This window comes from Lonchura striata, chromosome 15, assembly GCF_046129695.1.
Source record: "Lonchura striata isolate bLonStr1 chromosome 15, bLonStr1.mat, whole genome shotgun sequence".
In the NCBI taxonomy this organism is placed as follows: domain Eukaryota; kingdom Metazoa; phylum Chordata; class Aves; order Passeriformes; family Estrildidae; genus Lonchura; species Lonchura striata.
The window spans coordinates 1,224,504-1,246,284 of NC_134617.1; the positions used below are offsets into that span (position 1 = coordinate 1,224,504).

Consider the following 21,781-nt stretch of genomic DNA (forward strand, 5'->3'; position numbering starts at 1 on the left):
TGTTTTTAGCCAGAGCCACCACCCACAAACAAGTGGCAGCTGGATAACTGGTTGAACAAAGTCAATTCCCATAAAGTGTCACCAGCTTCTTCCGTGGACAGCAATATCCCTTCTTCCCAAGGCTACAAGAAAGAGGGACGAGATCAGGGTACAGGGAGTGGGTACACTGATCAAGGTGGATCCAAGGATTCCATTTCTTCTACACCAGGGAGAGATTCCAAACCCACCCAGAAGGGCTCGGAGAGCAGTCGCGGGAGGCAGAAATCACCTGCCCAGAGCGACAGCTCGACTCAAAGGAGGACTGTAGGCAAAAAACAGCCCAAGAAAGCAGAAAAGACATCTGTGGAAGAGCCCAGAGGAGGTCTTAAAATAGAAAGTGAAACCCCAGTAGACATGGCAACAAATATCCCTTCAAACAGGCACAAGGCAGCCACCAAAGGCTCCAGGAAACCCAATATAAAAAAGGAGCCCAAGTCTTCCCCTCGACCTACAACAGAGAAAAAGAAATACAAGGCTTCAAGCAAATCTGCCCAGAAATCCAGGGAATTCATCGAAACAGATACCTCATCCTCTGATTCAGATGAAAATGAGAGTCTGCCTCCTTCCTCACAAACACCCAAATACTCTGAGAGCAATAGGACTCCTGTTAAATCTTCCATGGAGGAGGATGACAGCTTTTTTCGGCAAAGAATGTTCTCTCCTATGGAAGAGAAAGAGCTTCTGTCCCCACTGAGTGATCCTGATGAAAGGTACCCACTCATTGTGAAGATTGACCTGAGCCTCTTATCCAGGATACCAGGGAAGCCTTACAAGGACGCCGAGGGAGCCAAGGCGGAGAAGAAGAGCGCTCCGGAGAAACACGCCCGCGAGGCCCAGAAACAGCCCTCGGACAAGAGCTCCACCAAAGGCAAGAGGAAACACAAACAGGTCAGCACTCTGGGGAGATCTCCCTCTTCTCCCAGCCCTCAGAGCGTTGAGCAGCACAGAATGCAGGTGGCACCTCAGGGCAGGGACTGAGCTGTGCAGGAGGGGCTCTGCTGCCCTGTGTAGAACGGCATCATCCCTGTGGATCATCCCTGTGCTGGTGCAGGAGACTGTTGGGATTTTCTTGCAGAGACTGTTGGGATTTTCTTGCAGAAACACCTCTAGGGGTGGCAGCCCTGTAGCCAGAGCTCAGGGAGGTCACAGATCTGTGCCTCTGAGCTCTGCCCCCGGCCCTCTCCTGCCTCCCTGGCACAGCCCCTGGTGCTCTGCAGGTCAGCTCAGACAGCTAATCCAATGGGAAATCCACCTGGGGGAAAAAACCCCAAAAGTCAGTTTTCAGCTGGATCAGCTCCCTGAGCCGTGGAATTGCCCATTGACAGGAGAAAGGATGGGGCAGGACTGGGCCTGGGGCATGGCAGCAGCAGCAAACATCTCAAGTGCTGCTTTACTGGGAGCAGTGTCATCTCTCTGTTATAATACTGCATGTGTTCCAAAAGCATTTCATCTTTTCAGCTAGAAGAAAGAAGCAGGAATGGCTGGGAGACAGTAAAATGACAAGAGTCAGATCTGAACAGAAGGGATACTCTTGGAGGGGGGAATGTGAGAAGTCAATGCTGGTGTAATTTTAAACAGCTTGCTGGAAGCTCAGCACAGGGACCCTGTATAAAGGGCAAAGCTGGGGCTGTCAGCTGGGCTCGGTGATCCAGGGAGTCTGGTTTCCTAGAGTGTAGGGCTATGAGGCCCTGGGGCAGGGATTCAAAATCCCTGTGCTGCTCTGGATGTCCCTCTAAAAATCCCATTTTACCATGTCAAAGGGATCTGACAGGGGCTGCAGTCCCAGGATTGTGGGAGATCATTCCCAGAGGAGAATGGATCATTCCAGTTCCACCAGTTTCCTACTGAGCAACCAAAGTAAACTTGATCACTGGCTGAAGTCAGTGTTGTGCAGGAGCCCTGACATGTAACTGCAAACAGATTTGTCCTGTACTGTTCCTAACTGAGATTGCTGTTTTCTCTGGCTGAAGAAGTGAAGTGAGAAATGAGCTTCTTTTGTAAAAAGGGAATAACTCTGCCCAGTACAGTGAGCAATTACTTTTGCAGGTGTTGCTGTATAATTCCTGATGTTCCTGGGAATGCACTCACATGTTCCAGTGGGTCTGCATTCCCTGATTTCTCTCTCTTTGGCTAGTTTTGCCTTTAAGATCACATTTGGAATTACAGTATTAAAGATCCGTAGTCTCACAGCCAAACCACAAAGCTTTGGTGAGACCAGTTAAATTCAGGCTTTTTCCCAGGAAACAGTGGTGGTTAAATGTTGTGAAGCCTCAGATCCCTCTGATGCTTCCTGAGAGGATGGAAACCTGGGTGAGGCAAGGACAGAACCCCTTTCCCCACCCTGCAGTTTTAAGTTTGTGCTCCAAACCCAAGTGCTACCACTTGATTTTCTACATTTCCTGAGTTTCCTTGATCCCAGTTGTCAGGTTGCAGCTTCAGTAACAAAACCAGAACCTTTAGGGTTTCAATCTGGATTTGTTGCCAGATGATTTATTCTGTGAGGCCCCATTTTCCCTCTTATTCACTGGATTGAGCTCTCCAGTGCTCAGTGAAGACATCTTAGAAATTTACCTTCAAGAACCTGTGACCTGAGGATTAAATTAATATCAATACCTAGTCTTCACCATCTCTGAGCTGACTTTAATAGACTGATGATTAGATTTTTACCCTTTTCTGGCATTCATCAGACACCTCTTTAGACCCCACAACATCAAATCTGTCTCCTGATCTTGCCAAAGCCTTTGGCAGATTTTCCTGAGATTCATGGCTGTAATTGATCTGTGCTGAAATGAACAACTTGGCTGTTGCTGCTTTTATCAGGTTGTGATTTAGCAGCCAGACTGGGATTTTCATTTTGTTCCAATACCAGGGTCTGGTAAGGATTTGTAAGGATGGTTTTGGGGTCTGTAGTGACTGTGAAACACCTGCTGAACGATGGCTCTCAGTGTGAAAAATCCACTCTCAGTGATGTGTAAATGTGGATCTTTTTGCTCAGAACGAGGATGAAAACAGAGCCAGTGAAAGCAAGAAAACGAAACTGGAAGAAAAAGCTCCCTCAGGACACAAGAATTCCAGCAGCAGGGAGTGAGTATCTGCTCTTCCTGCTCTGGGGTCTGGGTGGCTCTGGAGAGAATGGTGCTCATCTTCCCCCTCTTCTCCTCTCTCCCACCCCAAGATTTCCTCAAAAAATTGGTAACATTTTTTTCTTACCTTTCCAACAAATGTACTTCAGAGTTTCTACAAGCAATTGGTGGAAATGAATTTCCATCCCTAAAAACACTGGCCAAGGACAATTGTGTTCCTTAACAAAATGAGGTGACCTCTCCTGTGAAGGGAAATTTCCTTCCTGGTTTTCTCTGATACACAGTGGGGCTTGGATTTGGACTATAAATCAAACTCTGGGCTTTTAAATTAACCCCTTCTGGTAATTCTCTGTTTAGTAAGTTTTAAACTGGGAATAAACACCTGAGCTGGTTTTCTTTGGGAAGCTGATGGCATTGAGCTTTGGATCCATGGATTTACCTCCGTTCTCTTGATTTGTTAGTGCAAGAAAAGTGTGATACCAAAGCAAAGTAGTACAGAATGAGCAGATCAGTCCCATTGTTTAATATGCTTTTTCTGGATTCCCCATGCTTTTTGCAATACCTGTTTTGCCTTTATTTGATTGATTCCTTGGTCAGTGTTAACCCACAGGAGAGATACAGTTTTTTCCACTGCATTTTGAAAGTTCTGTTTCAGTTCAAGCAACAAAAACTGGTATAATTGTGTCATGGAAAATATTCCTGTCCAGTGAGTAATTGCCAAATTATAAAGGTGTGAGAAGCTGCAGCAGTTTGGATGCTACAACTTGTGTTTGCCCCTTCTAAATTAAACAGTGTCTTACTGTTTGATAGGAAACAGCTGTAGAATGAATGGATATTTGATTTTTTACCTGATATTTGATTTTTTCTGTTGTTTGCTTGATTGCCAGTGCAGTTCTCCAAAGGCCATTTAATTAAATGAAATATAATTTCTCTAGAAATAATGTGTAAAAATAATAATGGTGGGAGGGCAGGAATAGCCAAGAGCATCCCTCAGCTGCCAAGTGAGAGTGTCCTGAAAGGCTGTGCTGGGGAAGTTTCCCCTTGCCTGGGTTCCAGAGCTTTATCTGCAGCATCTTTCCCTGCAGCTGTTGGCTGCCTGGTGTGCACAGACAGCCTGATGCTGGCACTGGCTCCCACTGCTGAAATTGGGAGGGATTGGGGTGGTTTTTGTACAGAACTGGTGCAGGGGTGTGGTTTTATGGTTAGAACTTGTCTGGGTTTGCCTGTGCTTTCAGGTCAGAACAAATAAAATGGTGAAAACAAGTTCAATCTGGCTGTGGAGAAACCTACTCACTGAGAGGATTATTCTGCTTTTCTCCAAAGCTGGGGCTGACAGTAAAAATCTTGGGGGGGAAAAAAGGTGTTTAGTTAGAGATTTAAAAAATCTGAATTTTGTTTTTTTTGGGGTTGTTTTCATTTGTTTTGATTTTGGTTTTGTTTGTTAAGAAACCCAAACCCTGAATTTGTTCTTCTTTTCCAGGTCTTCAAAGCCAAGTGCTGTTAAAGAGAAGGATTTGCTGCCCTCCCCTGCTGCCCCAGCCCTGCAGAAGGATTCCAAGCAGGAACACAGCTCCAGGAAGAGAACAGTCAGTCAGTCCTCATCCCTAAAATCCAGCAGCAACCCGGGCAAGGAGAGCAGCAGTGGCAGCAAGAGCAGCTCCTCTTCCAAGCAGAAGAAGACAGAGGGGAAGGGCTCCAGCAGTGCCAAGGAAGCCAAGGTAAAGGACTGGTTCTGTCCCTGCCTCTTGTACTTTTTTATAGTTTGATCTAAACAACCATTTCCAGTTCAGTTTAAAACACCAATTAGTTTGGGGTGTGCATTGTTTCCTGTCATAGAGCTCAAGTGCCTTGGAAGGCCACAAATGAGAGGACACCTTGGAGAGATCATGGAATACAACTGTTTATCCTGCCAGATCCCTGTGTTAGTGGAGGAATGGGCTTAGTCACCCCTGGTGGCTGGTGCTGCCTGTTCAGTTCAGGTGGTTAATAAGAACATCACTAGAAAGCTGAAAATTGAGCTGTGAGTCTGCTCTTGTCTCCTCAGAGCAGACACAGAACTTGTCCTGGTTTCAGAGGACAGCAGGAGCTCAGTCCATGCTCTGGCGCTCATTTTATGACACTGTAGAAATATTATTTCAACTCCAGCTTAGCAATTTACAGAGCTCTCCATGGTTGGAGGGGAGAAAACATGGTTATGGAGATGGTGCAGAAAATGGTTTGTAAGAGATTTAGGGTGGGAAGATCTATGTGATAGAATTTAAAAATATGAATGTCCCCCAGCCAGCTGTTAATTTGTGGTATGTTTGTTGTTTTATACTTCAGGTGTGCTTTTACTCATGTCTTTCTCAGAGGAGTAACTACTCCTGTGTGAGCTTTTCAAGGCAAAGGCATTCAGAGAGAGTGTTGTTGATAGAAAGCCTCCAAATCTTCCTCATCTCTGTTAGAGTAGAAAAGCAGGATTTAGAAACAGTGACAGGTGAGATGAGGGGAGGAATTTCCTGACCCTGGTGATTCTGGAGGGCTGCACCCTCCCCTCTGCAGGAGGAGCCCCAGCCCAGCCCTGTGGGAGCATCCTGAAATAACTGAATAACTGAAAGCTGAGTTATTCCCAGTGCTCCTGCAGGCTGTCCTTCCTGGGGGGAATGGGGAAGCCATGGGGGAATTTACACCACAAATGCTTTTCTTGTAATCATGGCATGGATTTCCCTTCCAGGAAAAGATCCTGAACAATTCCTCCAGCTGCCCTCCCGCCTCTGCTCAGGCCACGGAAAGTGCAAAGTCGAGGAGAGCAAAGCTCGTTTTTGATGATAGGTAAGGACAGAAAATTCCCTTTCCCTCCCTGGAGCTCAGGATCTCGAGCACAAGCAGCTCCCACGGAGCAGAGCTGGCATTTTCCTCCGCAGAAGATGTTACACACAAGCTCTTTGTCAAAGAAAATACCTTGAAAAGAAAAGAAATATTTCACCATCTTGTGCAGACTTGAGGTTTCAGTTGGGCCAATTCAGATGTCAGCTTGCTCTGAAAGCCCTTCCTTAAATTCACTTTACAGATGAAATTATGTTTGCACCAAATGTAGAGTAACTTTCTGCTTAAGAACTTGCTTGAAATACTGTTGGAATTACCTGATACTAGAGAATTAACTTGAAACTACTTTTAACAATTTTTAGTTAACTAAATTAATAGATCCCATTAAACAGTTTTATCATAGCATAAGTTAGAGCAGGAAAAGCCCTGAAATGTGGTAGTATGAAGGAGATGAAGTTACAAAAGGCTGTGTAAGTGGGTGGCTCCAGTCCCTCAGTCTGTGTCCTCTCTTGCAGGACTTACTCAGCTGATCATTATTTGCAGGAAGCAAAGAAGCTGAAACACAATGCAGATGCTTTGGTGAGTGGCTCTCCAGTGCCCCCCCAGCGTGTGCCCCTGATCCTGGGGCTGGCTTGCTGCCTTTGCCATTCTCCTGCCCTCTGTGCTGCAATTTCCCTGCTTTGTGTTCCTGAGCTCTTCCTCCTCCCGCAGTCGGACAGGTTCGAGAAGGCCGTGTACTACCTGGATGCTGTCGTGTCCTTCATTGAGTGTGGGAATGCATTGGAGAAAAATGCTCAGGAATCCAAGTCCCCGTTCCCTATGTATTCAGAAACTGTGGAATTAATCAAGTAAGCTTTGCTGAGCTCCTGCAGGGGCTGGTGGGTGGGGGGAGCTCTGGGAGTCAGAGGTTTGGCCCAGGTTTTGAGATCTGTTGTCATTCCTAGTAACACTGGAGCAGTGACCAGTAATTTCAGTTGCTGGGTTTAAAGCATTTCCAGGAAGGGTGAGGTGATTTCTGCTGAGGCTTCAAGTCCCTTTACAATGAGTGACCCACAAGGAGCAGAATTATTCTGGTAACTGCTGAGTAAGTGCTTAATTCGGGGCTGAGAGATGTTCCTAAAACAGCGGGGACAGCAGAAACTGGCAATTCATGAGAACATGAGTGTTGTGTGAATGATAAATGGAAGTGGTTTTTGTTTTGGGGCTGATCTGCTGCCTTTCTCTGCAGATACACTATGAAACTGAAGAATTACTTGGCCCCGGATGCGACGGCTGCAGACAAAAGGCTGGCAGTGCTTTGGTGAGTGTGCTGGCACTCCTGCAGTGCCCTCGTGCATTTCACATCTGTAACCTGCACAAATTGCTGGTTTACACTGAGCTCTTGGGTGTTCCTGAAGCAAACACAGGAGTTTCCACTTGGCTGTACACGAACATTAATCTCTGTCTGATTGCTGTAGATGGGCCAGCTGTAAATGTTGCCTGATTGCTGTAAATGCTGCCAGCAAGGGCCAAGGCATTGCAGCACTGAAGGGTGAGAGCAGGAGGTGCCTCCTGAGCCCTGAGCCAGGGATAAATCACACTTGGACTGGCTGTGGGGACTGGCAGCAGCCCTGAGGCTGAGGGAGCAGGAGGTGTAGAGGACCAGAGGTTCAGGGGGGAGCAGAGGGACTCACTGGGTGGTGTCTCCCAAGCCCAACAGAGCACTGCGAGTTTCAGTTCCAGCTCCAGGCACAAGGAGCTGTTCCAGTTCTAAATTCCCTTCAGAATTTCAAGGTGGTTGTGGATTTTCTGGTTGAGTATCAACTTGAGAGCTGAGTTGGCAGGGAGAACATCAAGTCCACAGCTATTAGATTTTTGCAATTCACTGAGTTGAGATAAACCTGACTTTAATTGTGACTGATTGTCCTGTCTTTGGGCAGCCTTCGGTGCCAAGCTCTGCTCTACCTGAGGCTTTTCAAACTGAAAAAGGAAAGTGCATTGAAATACTCAAAAACTCTGACTGAACATCTGAAGGTAATTGCATCTGTATTTTCTAAACATTAAAACTAATGATGTGGAAGCTCTACATCACTTAAAGTCCCCAAATCCAATTTGAGACTGCTGCATGTGAACACCTGTTTAGAACTGGACTTGAAGGTGTATTAAATCTGGGCAGAGCTTTAATAACCATAACCCTGCTGATCCTGGCATGACAACTCTGTTCATTTGATTTTCTTTAATAAATGTAGTAGGCTTCAAGGAGAAGGTTGTTTGCCATGGGATGTTGGCTGGGTTTGGGGAAATTACCCATAAATTTATCTAAATTCCTGTGCAGCTGATTCTGAAGTTTCCAGCTCTCAGTGCTGAGAGGAAACAGGCTCATCACATACCCAGTCTCAGATTTGTGATATCTTTAATTGTTCACTGCCAGTGATAACAAATTCTTTCTGTTAAAGGGCTGGAAAAAACCTAAAATGTTTCCATAAGGGACAACGAGCTAATACTTGTTTGCTTTGCTAAAATAACCGCTTAATTTGTGTCTTGGCCATCAGTAAAAAAGGATATTTCTCTAAATTACAGTTTACTGTGATATTATTGAGAACATAACTTGAAAGTACAACTGGAAAAAAAAAAAAATGGTTAAAAAGAACCAATTAAACAACCAAGTAAAATATAGCTAGTGAAAGTATAAGGACAAATCAGGTGAAATGTGTCTTTTTCCCCACACAGAATTGCTACAATAATTCTCAAGCACCATCCCCTGGTATGGGAAGGTGAGTGGCAAAAGCTGTTACTTCTATTTCTCAACGTAAAGGACGTTTTCTCCATTTTCTGAGTGCCAGGGGGCTCAGGGAGCAGCTTTTGGGGTGGTTATTTGAAGGGTGTGGATTTTGATCCATTTTTTGTGTAATTATCATGGTGCAGGGAGGTGCTGCAGCTCTGCAGGGTTTGTCAGGCTAAAAAAGGAGCAGTGTGCCACTAACCCACAAACCATTTATCCCAGGGAGTTTTGGTGTTTTAATTTAATGCTTCTCCCCCCAAACAAGAGCTTTATTAGTGCTGCAAGGCCAGAGGTTACAAGCACTTGCAGGATTCTCTGTTCCATAGTTTAGCAATTACTTCTGCTCTTTTAAACCCAATAATGGACCTTTGATAAATTATTCCATGAGTTTAAGGTGGAGGCCACTTCAGATTTCCATTGTGTTATCTACTGTAATGTTACACAGTGCAATATTCTGGCAATGGAGTTACCAGGTAGCTGTAATTTTTTTGTTCTTATTCTTTAAGGTTCATTTAAACTATTAATTTTAGATTTTATTGAATTCTGAGATGCTGAGGTTTGGTAATTAGGTTTTGTAAGCTATAAATAATTATTGGAGGATCCTCAGCAGTTCCCAGCTCGAGATTTCCATTAGTTGTAGGGCAAATCCTGATTTTTGGTGTGTAAAGTGGGAGTGTTTTCCCATCCCACACCCTGAGTGTGGGCAGAGTGATCTTAGGGGACATCTCAGAGCATGGTGTGTCTAAAGCTGGTCCATTTCTGCCTTTCCAATTCCATCTTCCCCTCTGGGTGAGCAGCAAACCTGTCGGGATGCCATCTCCAGTCTCTCCAAAGCTGTCTCCAGGGAATTCAGGAAATTACTCTTCCGGGGCAGCCAACCCTTCAGGGAGCGGGTCCTCGGTGACGATCCCGCAGCGCATCCATCAGATGGCTGCCAGCTACGTCCAGGTCACCTCCAACTTCCTCTATGCCACTGAAATCTGGGAACAAGCAGAACAGCTCTCGAGAGAGCAGAAAGGTAAGGCTTAGGGGGCTGGAACACTCCCAGGCTTTGATTCTGTTGATGGAGCCCTGGATGCTGAACCTCTGCAAAATCCAGGGGGAAGGTGCCACCTTGGGTTGTAGGGATACCCCAGGCTGGGCGTTGTGGTTGTCAAGGTGGTGTTGGAGTTGTGACATAAAGATGTTTGCTGCGTTTCCTGTAAAATGTTCAGTGTAGGAAGATGAACTTGGTGCATTTCCCTTTCCGGAATTCTTTAGCGAAAACTCCTTAAGGAAGTTTGGCAGTAGTTTAATTATTGTCAGCTAGTGAGATACAAGTTTTAGGGGAAAACCAAGAAGTTTGGCAATGGTTTAGTTGTTTCCAAGCAGTCTTGTGCAGAAGAGTAAAGACATGGATTAGCAAGGACCTTTCTCCTGACTCCCCCATTCCCCCACCTCTCCTCATTCCCTTTTTTCCTACCGCAGCCGTTGATGCTGGGAGCTGGGGTCGGGTGTGGTTACCAAAGGTGCTTCTTTAACCTGTGTTTGTGCTGTTGCAGAGTTCTTTGCAGAACTGGACAAGGTGATGGGGCCCCTGGTGTTTAACACGAGCATCATGACGGAGCTGGTGCGTTACACGCGGCAGGGCCTGCACTGGCTGCGCCTGGACGCCAAGTGAGGAGCCCAGCCCAGCCCTGCCCTGCCCTTCTTCAGCTGCCTCTGATTCCTCTCCACAACACTGTGTCATGTCAATAAGGAAGACTGCCATAACACATTGCTTAGTTGACACTAAGAGCAAGGAATGCTTTCCCACGTCTCCCATCCTCATTTGTGTTTTGTGTTTAACCCCAAATCAGCTGGTTCATGGACTTCTCCAGTATTCCCGGTTTAAGTTATTTAAATATTTGAAAATTTGCTACGTAAAAGTTGTAGTTTTGCTGATCTGTCATGGATAGATCATTGGAATTCCAGTCACAATACATGAATAGTCAGTTTAAATCCTATTTATTTTAATTTTTTTTATTTTAATTTTGAAAAGCCCCCTTTGGGGCTGGTTTTAGCTATATCTTCCCTAAATTTCCCCTTTTGAGTACTTAGAAATTAAACCTAGACACTTTATTTAAGTACTTTGTGAGCTTTGTTACTCTGTAATGTCTTGTGGTGGTAGAGCCTGTAAAAGGAACTAGGGTTGATAGGTTCTAACGAGTAGGGACACCATACTTCTCATGCCTAATGCCTATGAGTCGACTAATAAATGACAACTACAGATTTATTATTGCAGAATTTGTACTAAATAGAAAAGTTCCAGATATTCTTCTACGTATTGAGATACTTCATTTAAATGAATTATAAAGAAATTTATATGGAAAAATATTTAGCTGGATCTGTCTTGGATTGTTTCCAAGGCAGCTTCAAGCCATCGATTAACACTATAACAATCACAAAACATTACAGTAATTTGCATTTAATGTAACGTCCAGGCAATGGTGTAGGAATGACCTTCAGTCCGATGGGTGCGATGCAAACAGGAAAGGCTTTGGAAAAGGACAATCTCGTGCTTTTTTGCATCTTTTCATTTCAAATTCCTTTTGTTTCCGTGCTTGTCACTTTCGGACAGTTACGAAATTGGGGAACTTTGTGGTTCCAAACCCAAGAGTAGCTCAGTTCCTACCAGAACAGTCATTTGCATCTTTTCCATTGACTGAGAAACCAGGAATCTTTGGTAGAACTCTAGGTCCATTTTGTCCTCTTAGGGTCTGCTGGGGATGGACACTACAGGCTGGCAGTGCAGCAGGCACCGTGGGGTGGGAGCAGAGCTGCTCCTGCAGGAAGCACTGTTCTGTGCAGGATGGATGGCAAACTTGGCTTTACCCCGTGCTGATGAAGGTCCCGTTCATGTCACTAACGTCTGCTCCCGAGGGGGCTGCTGGGTGCCACAGAGGGTTGGTGGAGCTGCAGGTGGCCCCTCTCCGAGTGCAAACCAAAGTACCTTTCCACGTGAGGTGCTTGTCTGAGTTAAAGGTTTCAAATGCTACTGCTTTCAGTATTGCTTAGTGCCCCCAACATGTCTGGTGTGCCTTATGCCTTACTTTTAGATGAAGATTTTATGAACTGTTTACAAGATGTTTTACAGCAGGACCAGGTATACTGTATGCAGTGGTCTTCTGCAGTACTTGGGTAAAATTCCATTTCCTTTTTCAAAGTCCCAGTGTCTGTCACACAAACTGACTCATCGTGGTGGTCTCCTTCCCCAGAGTCCAACTCTGAATCCTTTGGAGTGAGATTGTGGAATGCTGCTTTGTTTTCTCTCCCATTGAACCCTTTATTCTGTACCAGATATGAACGTGCATGTTCAGGAAAATTATTGCACTAAATTTTTTGTGTAGGTGTAGTTAAGTGCCAAAATCACGGCAACCTCGAGAGAAGGAATAGAATTCTACGCTCCTTAGTACTGCAGTATGTCCTATGGGCTTTAAGAGTTTAGAAGTTTTGCAAATTAGTAACCTACTACAAGGTAGCTGCATCTTCGTAGAGCTTCCTTTGCGTCCCAGCGTGTTTTGTACTTCCAGAAAAGCTTTGCTACGTCCGGATTGATAAACGGGGAACAGACCTGGGGCTCTCCCTGACTCGACTCTTCAGGTCTGTCCCAGCATCCTTTTTATGGAATCACTGTGCAAGGTCACCTTTCTGTTAGTCTTTGCTGTTGGAGACAGAACTCTGTACCCTCAAACTCCCCACCGTGGGCATGGGACACTGTCAGCTGTGTTTCCTTTCCTCCTCTGAAGTGCCTCGCACACCTCTGACGCTGAGAAATCCCTTGGTAGAAGTTGCATTCGTGGGTGGGTTTGTGTGTAGTGCTGCACTAGCCAGCGTGGCTGTTCTTGGCTTGCTCCTTTGTGCACAGTCACCATTGCTGTCAGCAGGAATGGTGGCATCTCGGGGAATTTTTTTTCCTTAACTAGAGTCCCACAAATACCTTTCGGTGTCACCAAAATTGGCCCCTTGAAAACGCATTGCTTATCCCTAGAGCAGTGGATCTTAGAAATTGGCTTTAAACAACCAGAAGGCTTTTTTAGCATTGTGTCCAAGTGTGGAGCTGAGCTGGTTGGAAGTGTCCCAGCTGAAGGGTGAGTGAACTCCATGGTGGCATTTCCTCCGGAGCGCTGTCCCAGGCGTTGTGTCCGTGCAGGATCCGCAGGGGATGGCTGGGAAACGCCTTGTGCAGCTGGGACTGGTGCAAACAGATCAGTTCAAACCTCACAATTCCAAAAGCGTATCTTAATTTGGGATTGACCCTTGTTTCCAAGAGGAAAGTTCTGTACTTGATCAGATTTTATAGCCAAAAAAATAAAGCAATTAAGTCCTAGGCTTCCATCCCTCTGCCAAAGCAGGAGGGCTCTGTCCCTGTCCTGGCAGCTCCCAGCACCACAGGGGAGTTGCAGGTCACAGGAGTGACTTAAGGAGGGATTCCCCAGTCCTGGCTTCCCAAATGATTCCCTGGGCAGGGAATATGGATCAATGCATATCAATGCTGTAATTTGAATTCCCTTGCTGATCATGGCCCCAGTTGGTGAATCTTATAAATGGCTCAATCAGACTAGGCTTGCTCAGCTATCTGTGCTGTTTGACTTTGCTCTCAGACTTGCAGGTTCCAGGTGATAAAGGTGCAAACCATTTATAATTCCAAACAAATCTTCAGGACCCCAGAGTAAACCAGCCCAAGAGTTTTGTTTTGATTTGAATCTCAGCCATAAAGCAGAGCAGACGGATGGCTCTCCTTGGCTTCGATGGCAGTATGCAATTTGTATTGTATGTGTCTTTTAATATATATGTATATATCTATGACTCAGTCTGTCCAAAGTATATGTTATACTTGTTTTTAGATTATGGTGCAACTGACTATATTGATATATTATTTATTGAGTGCTGAGTCACCATCTTATTGGTGATAAATATTGCATATTATCCAGGAGTGCAATGTATATTCCTTTAGATTGCTGAGGCTTGATTGCTGTGGTAACAAAAAATGCCCTGAAATGTATTTATGAATGGCCCCAACACACAGAGAGTCAGAATTTATGGGAATGATGTAGCACTTGCCTGGGGCAAGTAAAATAAAGCCGTAGGCAGAGAATTATGGAATTTGCCCAAAAGGCAAACTGCTGGAAAGAGAAAGAAACTACCTTTGCTGTATTTAATGTCATTTTCCGAACAGACTTTTGCTGTCACTGCAGTGTTTCCATTGAGGCAGATCCACAAGGGCCTGAGCAAGTCAAGTTTGAATTACCCATTGGGGAGTAAACAACTTTCCAAATTCTTCCCTTCACGACAAATCCTTGGGTCAGGGTTGAAACTTCTCCCTGTGATGTGTCGGCGTTCTGGAAATCCCCTGTTCCCGAGCAGCAGCAGCGGGGTCAGTGCTGGGCATCCTGAAGGACAGAGAGGAGCCAGAGCTTTGCTCACCAAACCAGAGCAGTTCCAGAGCAGGCGGTGGGGTCTCGCTGTGCCCGGGGCTGGGCTGGGCTGGGCTGGCCCCGGGGAGGGAAGGGGTTGCAGTGACCCTGGGCAGCTCAGCTCAGCCCCTGCGTGTCCCGGGAGCTGTTCCAGCTCCCAGCTGGGCTCTTGGTGTGCCCGTGCTTGCCCTGCTTCAATCCCACCTGGGAGCTCAGTTCCCCCTGGCCGTGTGCCCGTCCCTGGGGCTGCCCTCCCTGCCGCCAGCCCTGCCCCGGCTCCTGGCGCTGCCTTGGCATTCCATGTCCCAAACCCTACTCCAAGGACCAGGCATGACTTTCCAAGCACAGTTCCTGACATTTGTATCTGGTCCCCCTTTTAAATTGTTTAAAAAAAAAAAAAATTTGTATATGGAGGATAAAGTGCTTATATATTTATTAAAAATCCTTTATCTTATTTGAAATTATTATTTGGTGAAGAAGGGGTTTTTCTTTTGGGGGAGGGCTGGGGAGGGGAGGTAACTTTTAACCTGTCACTTATAAATGAAGCCCTGATTAATCCTACAGAAAGGTACTGTTAGTAACTAATGGGATGTCTCTGTTTTATGCTTTGTACATGACAAGTCCATGTGTTACATTTTGTTTTCTATCGAAATATTTGGGCATCTGTCTTCAACCAAAACCAGAAAAAATAGAAACAAACTGTGATTTTATTTGTTGCAATACATTTGAAATTTCAAAGGGTACTTTGGGGCTCAAAATTAGGATTTCTAAGTCAGTATGTGCATTTCACGTAATAAAGCTGTTAATGGTGAGCAAAGTATTATATACTAACTAGATTTTTTCCACATCTGTATAGTATATTCTATGTATTTTGTGGTATTGAGATTATAGAAAGTTTAGTGTCTGAAACATGCGTTTAATGTGTATTTTTAAACAAATTTATGGCAATTAAAATATTTGGAGAAAAGGGTATCACATTTCAATTTGTAAAGATCTTTTTAACTACTGTGTCATTAAAATGCTTTGTACAATGCAAAACTGTAACTGGAGAAACTAAGTTTAATAAATATCAAATAGATTTTCTGTATTAAACTTCCAACCCCCTGTGCTTGTATCTGTTTTGTGAGGCCTTCTCCTCCCTGGAAGTGCATTTTGAGGCAGAATTTTCATTCCTTGATCCTACTGTTTTGTGAAACAAAAGAAAAGTAGCATCCAACGTGTGTGTCCAGACTTGCTGATATTTTTTTTTTTTGTCTTTCAGCCTCCGAGTCAACATCCAACACATCAAAACATCATTTTGGTCAATTCATTTTAAGACAGGAGAGAAGGTCAGTGGCAAAAGTCAGTCTAGGACCTGTATTTAAGTAACTTTGAATAGAAGTAATTAGAAGTAAATAGTTCTCAATCTATGTATTGCTGGATATATTTAGGATACTGGAATTGCTATCGGTATTATCAGTTTGGTTCCCTCTTTCCAACAGGGCTTTATCAGAGTGCTGATAAGAGCTGATAAGAGCTGGATTGGGAGGAGATGGGGCCTGATCTACTTGATGCTCTTGCCAGGGGGAAGGATAAATGTCCAAAGTCTGGCTGGAACTGAGCCCCAGCTCTGTGCTCACCATCCATGTGCCCAAGATACAAGGAAAACCAAGCTGCTTTGCTGAATATATATTTTAATTCTCACCTTCAAATAAATAATAGGAAGCATTACAAAAAAACCAAACGAGGAGGAGATGCAGAGCCCTTTTATTGAGCTTGGCCAGAGGCCTCCAGAGGCGTGGCTGTGGGAGGAGATGCTCTCAAGCTCCTTGAAGTCCTTTCATCAGCACATGTGACAGAAATATTAAATCCTCTGATTGCTGGAGGCCCTTGCAGCTCCTGAGCAGTCAATAAATACATCCCAAGGGTGTGGAACAGGATCAGCAGTAACAGTGCAGGCTGTGCTTGGTGCCAGCTCACGCTGAGGCCGTGGAGAGGAGGCAGCGATTTTTCCTGGGAAAAAAATCCCATCATGAGGCACTGAGGGCTGGGGCTGTCCTGCCAGGCTCAGCCAGGGGTCCCAGGTACATTTGTGCCCCTGTGCCAGCAGTGCTGGGTTCAGGCACTCTGTATTCCCCTCAGCTATTCAGTCTTAATTCATTTTTTGGTCTTCGCTTTCCATCAGAATTACAAACATAGCATAGCAGCTCCAACCACCGTGTCATATTTACTTACTTATCCTGATAATTTCTAATATAAAATAAGCTTACTTATAATAATATTCATTAATAATAGGATATACATATAGTGTATTATCTATATATTATAATATATATAGTATATAATATTTATTAAGAATAGGATATACTTATCCATTAGTGCTACTTACATATAGTAGAAAATGACTATTTTCTATCTTGTCTCTGTGTGCTGGTCTATGTGTGTAACAGGTGCCACACAAAATCACCTTTCAGTCATTAAGTAGTAATTTTAACTAATCAGTTTACATGTTATTGGACAATTTGCTCATGCCTAATGAGAATTAAATAGCTTTTGATATTGTAGTTGCTTTCTAAACTATGAGCTTAAATAATCACCTTAAAGTGATTAATTTAGGGTAAGATATTAATAGAGGATTTTTCACTTTTTGTTAGTACATGCTTTACGAGGAAGGATTAATGGGAAGGTCTATAAATGGCCCAAAAGCTGTCTGGAGCCCTCTGTTCTCTTTGCCCAGCCAGGTTATTTGGGGTTGCAGTGAAAGGACTGGGGCTGGCACTCAGGAGTCCTGGACTCTGCTCTGTTTGTTCTGCTTACTAAAGAGTCTGAGTGTGTTACCCCATCTATTCCTGGCATCTTTTGTATGCCCGGAGTGACCTCTGGGGCCCGTTTGGAGAGCCCAGGTGGGGAGCTGAGCGTGGTTACCTGCAGAGCATGGTGAGGCACTCGCTGTTGTCTCTGCACGAGGCTCCGATGGGTCTCAGGGACACCCCTCTCCAGAAGGGCGTCATGCGCCGCTGCCGGGGGCTGCGGGGCTGCCTCGGGGACAGGGACACGCCGTGGCTCTGGAACAGAGCAGGGGGACTGTCAGCACACGTGGCAGCTGCAGGCTCCCTTCTGCTGCTGCTGAGGCCAGCAGTCTTCATTGTAAGTGAAGCGCTTGAAATCTTTCTGGTTTTCAGATCGCAGCACCCGCTGGGTAAAGCACGGCTTGCAGCCCAACCCCGAAGAAATACCTACCCAAATTAATGATGGTTTTAATCTTCTTGGGAGTGAAGGCAGAATCACTGGCTGAGCTATGGCCCAGAGTGGCCCAGTATTCACTAGGTAGTAACTCTTACATTTTTATGATGTTGAATCCTGTAAAAAGCCCTGCTGTCACCTCTTAACTCCTGCCAGTTGTCCGTCCAAATCACAATGGCTTGTATGGACTGCCTGTCCTTTGAATTAGCCCTTTAAATAGTTTATTTCAGTATGATCTCAGTTTACCTGGCTGAGCAGCAGTGAGCAGAGCAGAAGGGCTGCCATCACTTTCCACCAGTGCATCTTCCCAGAGGGAGCTGTCACTTGGAGCAGCCGTGGGCAGAGGAGGCACAAAGAGCTCCAGTCGGGACTTCCCAGGCTGTCAGCCACATTTTTATAGACTTCATTCTCTTATCGTTGCATCACCTGCCAGTTATTACAGGAGCAAAGTTCACCTTGGAGCAAGGGAGAATTGCTAAGTCTACATCTGCTGCAGTGATCTGGTTCAAGGCCTATCTCGAGCTAATGATTTACTCCCCTTCCACTTGTACTTTGTCTGGTCAGCTGTGCTGACCTCTTGTGCCAGCTGTTCCTTTTTTTAAATTCCTCCTAAGATGTTACCAGAACTCCATGGTCTATTTGTAAGCAAAAGGGGGGTGGCCCAAAGCCTAATTTAACTTCTATAGCTCTGAGTTAGCCAACCAGGGGTAAGGGTTGTCTTACCAAGCTGATTTGGAGCAGAGAGCTGTACTTTTGATTTGTTTCTCACTCTTGGTACGTGAAAGAACCATAAGGAAGTTGCTTAACCTTTATTTCCAGGCACACAGTGCTCAAAAAGCAGGTGTAACACTTTCCAGCTGGGTTTGGGAATGCAAAATGTGTGATAACTCCCAGAGCTCTTGCAAGGTGTCAAAGATAATCATCTCTAGGTCGATAATGGAAAAGGCTGCTCAGGGCTTGTCTGGAGCTGGGGAGCTCCATGTGCAGACTGTGGTTTCATGGATGAGCCATCTCTGCCCCAAGCTGTGTCACTCAGCATCAGGCTTCCAAAAGTGCCAGCAGCTCCCATGGGGGTGGAGGGGCTCATTGTCATCAAGAGGAAACTGCAGTTTTTCCATTGTGGAGTGAGATTGCAGCAGCTGCAGAGGAAAGGGTGAGCACAGCTGGCACCTCATCTCCTCTCCCCTCTGCCTACACACCTGTGCTTGTCCCAGTGTCTCATGGCTCCTCACCTGTGGGATCTTGTGGGTCTCGTTGGATGGGGCTTGGAGCAACCTGGGCTAGTGAAGGGTGGGGGGGAGCTGCAAGAGCCTTTCCAACCCAAACCACACTGTGGTTCTGTCTGGTACCCACATCTGTCGGGTCAAGACATCAGAGATTGCAGAGTGATGCAGAGAATTCCAACTTGTGTCGCCATGTGCAGGTTTTGGAATACTGAATTCAAGTAAATACTTTAATAAGTGTATAATGAACTGTTTTAGCTAAATTGTAAATACAAATCTGGATGCCACGGGCTCTATTTCTCTGATTGCTTAATATGAAGGCACAAGTGCCAGCGTGGAGGGCAAGTGACTTAGATTAAGATAATGCTGTGATGTCAGATGATTACCCCTTAGCCCAAATTTCATTGGGATTAAAAGAAAAACCTTTCCAGCACAGTGTACAACACTATTTTATCCTTCTCATCATAGGATGGTTCTTACACACCTTCCTCTGCCCTACTTATTTTGCTTCTCTGGGAGGAGGAAGCAAAATTTTCATTATTTCACCTTCTTGGATCTTAAGAAGAGAAGAAAATGGGACAGTAAATCATGACAGACAAGTAGCTGAACTTTAAAAGTTTCTTTTTTATTTGGCTGGGCATTTCTCAGTTGTTTTTCCCATGGAGTCCTTCCTCGTTCATCTCAGTTCTAATTTCTGCTGTTCCATCAGGCACTAGTGTAGAACACAAAGGAGGACAAGCACTAGGAGCCCTGACTTCTTCCATGAAGCACAGGATTTGGAAGAGCAGCAGAGCCTTCTGTAAGTCATCCTCTCAGCTTTGTTGGCTGGGGAAGTCTGGTACTTTGTGATGATAGATCAGAATTGTTGTCTGTCCTTCTGGGTCACTAATAGCATCAGACTGTCCCTGTCAGGCAGCAAACTGCTCTGTGCAAGAAACTGGGAAAAAAAAAACCAAAACAACAAAGTATAACTGAGCTGGTCCTTTCCATGCCCTCAATTCCCCAAGGGTGAGAAGACGCCACAGAGATGTGAGGAAAGAAACACAAAATGTTGCTGTGTTGCCACTTCTAATAATTGCCCAAAGGAGAATAGAAATAAATGAGTGAAAGCTTCTCAAGCCCCTTGTTCAGATTCTGAAATGCCCATGGGTTAAACTCCCACTGCCACAGGGCTGGCAAGAGCCATCCCAGCCAGGAATGGTGCCTGCATCCGAGGTTGGCAAGGCAGGGTTGGGATGGGTGGGAAGGTTTGGGATGGGTGGGCACAGTCACAGGATGGCTGGGCAGGGGCAGGGGATGACAGGGCAGGGTAGCAGCAGGCTGCTGGCAGAGCAGCTCGGTGCTGTCCCTGTCCAAGGGCTGACCCTGCCCGGGGCTGGCGCGTGGCCGCGGTGCCGCTGCCCCTCTGTTTGCCTTAGTCTGGCCCCTGGGCCAGGCACAGTTCAGCCGTCTGTGAGAGGAGCAGGGACCTCGTGAGAGCCCCGGGCAGCCGCTGGGACAAACACGGGGACAGAGCTGCTGAGGCACGGCTTCCCAGGGGCTGGGTGAGGCCACCCAGCTCTGCGGCTCTCGGCGGCACCGTGAGCAGGACACGTTCCGAATGGAACATCTCAGGGCAAGGGACTTTTCTGCAGGCACACAGTGACAGACAAAGGGGAATGGCTCCAAACTGCCAGAGGGCAGGGTTAGATGGGGTACTGGGAAGGAATTGATCCCCGTGAGGCCCTGACACACATTTCCCAGAGCAGCTGTGGCTGCCCCTGCATCCCTGCAAGTGTCCAAGGCCAGGCTGGACAGGGCTGGGAGCAGCCTGGGACAGTGGAGGGTGTCCCTGCCATGGCAGGGGTGACAGTGGATGGGCTTTGAGGTCTCTTCAGGGATAAATCTGCCTCTGTACATCTCTGCCAGCTCACAGCAGCCAGCTTGCTCCCCACTTGCTTAAGCTGCCTAGAAAATACCAGTGACCCAAAATGCAGCTAAGCACGGAGTATTTTTGGGACAACTTGGGAGCACTGGTTGATTGATTTTATTGCTGCTTATGCCAGCCTCAGGCTGTGCTTGGAGGAAACACAAGAGGCTGAGCTCAGTCTCATGTGCTCTGCTCCCCAAAATACTCCAGCACTGAGCTACAAAAATTGCATCGCTCCAGCTTCCTGAAGTGAGAGCCTGAGCATCATTGTCTGCCTGACAGGCCAGCCCTGAGCACACAGGGAAGCGGCATTCCTGCCCTGCAGATAAGATAAACTCCCAGGACAGCTCCTGGAATAGCACAGCAGAAACACCAATGTGTTGCTCTGCATGGGGTGGGAGCTGGAGGCAGTCAGAGGAACACTGGGAGGAAAAAATTTAAGAGAAAGGAACCAGCCAGGTATTCTGAGCTTCCACCAGTGAAGGTGTTTCTGTACTCAGAGACACAGGGTAAATTTATCACCCTGTGTCAACTTTATTACCAGCAGCTGATTTTTTAATCATCTTCAGACATTAAAGTCTTGCTTCTCCTGGCAGTTTTCAAGAAGGTTCTGATGCAGTCTTTTAACTGCTGATCAGATATCAGAGTGTTGTTAATTACCCAGTTAACATTAGCATAATTAGGTAATTAGAATCACAGGATCAGAGAACAGCCCAGGTTGGAAGGGACCTTGGCAGATCAGCTGGTGCAGACATTTTTGGGAAGCGAGCCCAGAGGAGGTTACCTGGCACCTCGTCCAGTCACCTCCTGAAACCGCCAGGCTGTTCCAGGGACGGATTGTTCTCACTGGAAAAAATTCCTTTGTTACACAGAGATTAAACCTCTCCTGGTGCAGCCTGTACCTGTTCCCCTTCATCTTCTGCCCGGGGCTCCCGTGAAGAGCGAGCCTCCAGCCAGAGGTCAGGGTCCACCCCAAATCCCAAGCCACCAGCCAGCCCATCCAGCTTTAATCAATACCAAACTAGGCACTGTTTGTTTTTCACACACCTCAAGGCTGGAGAGAAGCAGCGGCCAGTGATGGGAAAAATAAAGGGGACAAGGAACAATTTCAAACCAGCCATTGCTGCACTTTATACTGAGGAATATTTCAAAGAAACAGGAATTACGAAAGCTGGAAGTGCTCTAAGATAAAACATCCGAGCACATGGAACTTCAGCCTGGTTATCTGCCTGTACAGAGAGAACCAGACAAGGGATTTAATGCTTCTCACCTCAAACAGCTCAAGACACGCATTTCACACAGAG

The 21,781-nt window shown here is 46.0% G+C and overlaps 2 protein-coding genes across 2 annotated transcripts in view; one reads left to right on the forward strand and one right to left on the reverse strand.

The window, feature by feature from the left end:
- Positions 1 to 15,222, forward strand: part of AFF4 (ALF transcription elongation factor 4) — a 46,537-nt gene extending 31,315 nt beyond the window's left edge. The window contains exons 12-22 of the mRNA XM_021541265.3: positions 10 to 927; positions 3,035 to 3,123; positions 4,603 to 4,840; positions 5,836 to 5,933; positions 6,443 to 6,506; positions 6,639 to 6,775; positions 7,156 to 7,227; positions 7,847 to 7,940; positions 8,637 to 8,680; positions 9,486 to 9,706; positions 10,230 to 15,222. Coding sequence (XP_021396940.1) covers positions 10 to 927; positions 3,035 to 3,123; positions 4,603 to 4,840; positions 5,836 to 5,933; positions 6,443 to 6,506; positions 6,639 to 6,775; positions 7,156 to 7,227; positions 7,847 to 7,940; positions 8,637 to 8,680; positions 9,486 to 9,706; positions 10,230 to 10,348 — 2,094 coding nt within the window. The 3' untranslated portion in view covers positions 10,349 to 15,222. The remainder of the gene's footprint in view (positions 1 to 9; positions 928 to 3,034; positions 3,124 to 4,602; positions 4,841 to 5,835; positions 5,934 to 6,442; positions 6,507 to 6,638; positions 6,776 to 7,155; positions 7,228 to 7,846; positions 7,941 to 8,636; positions 8,681 to 9,485; positions 9,707 to 10,229) is intronic.
- Positions 15,223 to 15,779: 557 nt separating this feature from the next.
- Positions 15,780 to 17,734, reverse strand: LEAP2 (liver enriched antimicrobial peptide 2). The gene is made up of 3 exons (XM_077786642.1): positions 17,592 to 17,734; positions 17,028 to 17,167; positions 15,780 to 16,115 (listed from the first exon to the last, which is right to left on the reverse strand). The coding sequence occupies exons 1-3, from the start codon at positions 17,646 to 17,648 to the stop codon at positions 16,079 to 16,081; spliced, it is 234 nt and encodes a 77-aa protein (XP_077642768.1). The 5' UTR covers positions 17,649 to 17,734; the 3' UTR covers positions 15,780 to 16,078.
- Positions 17,735 to 21,781: the final 4,047 nt, after the last annotated feature.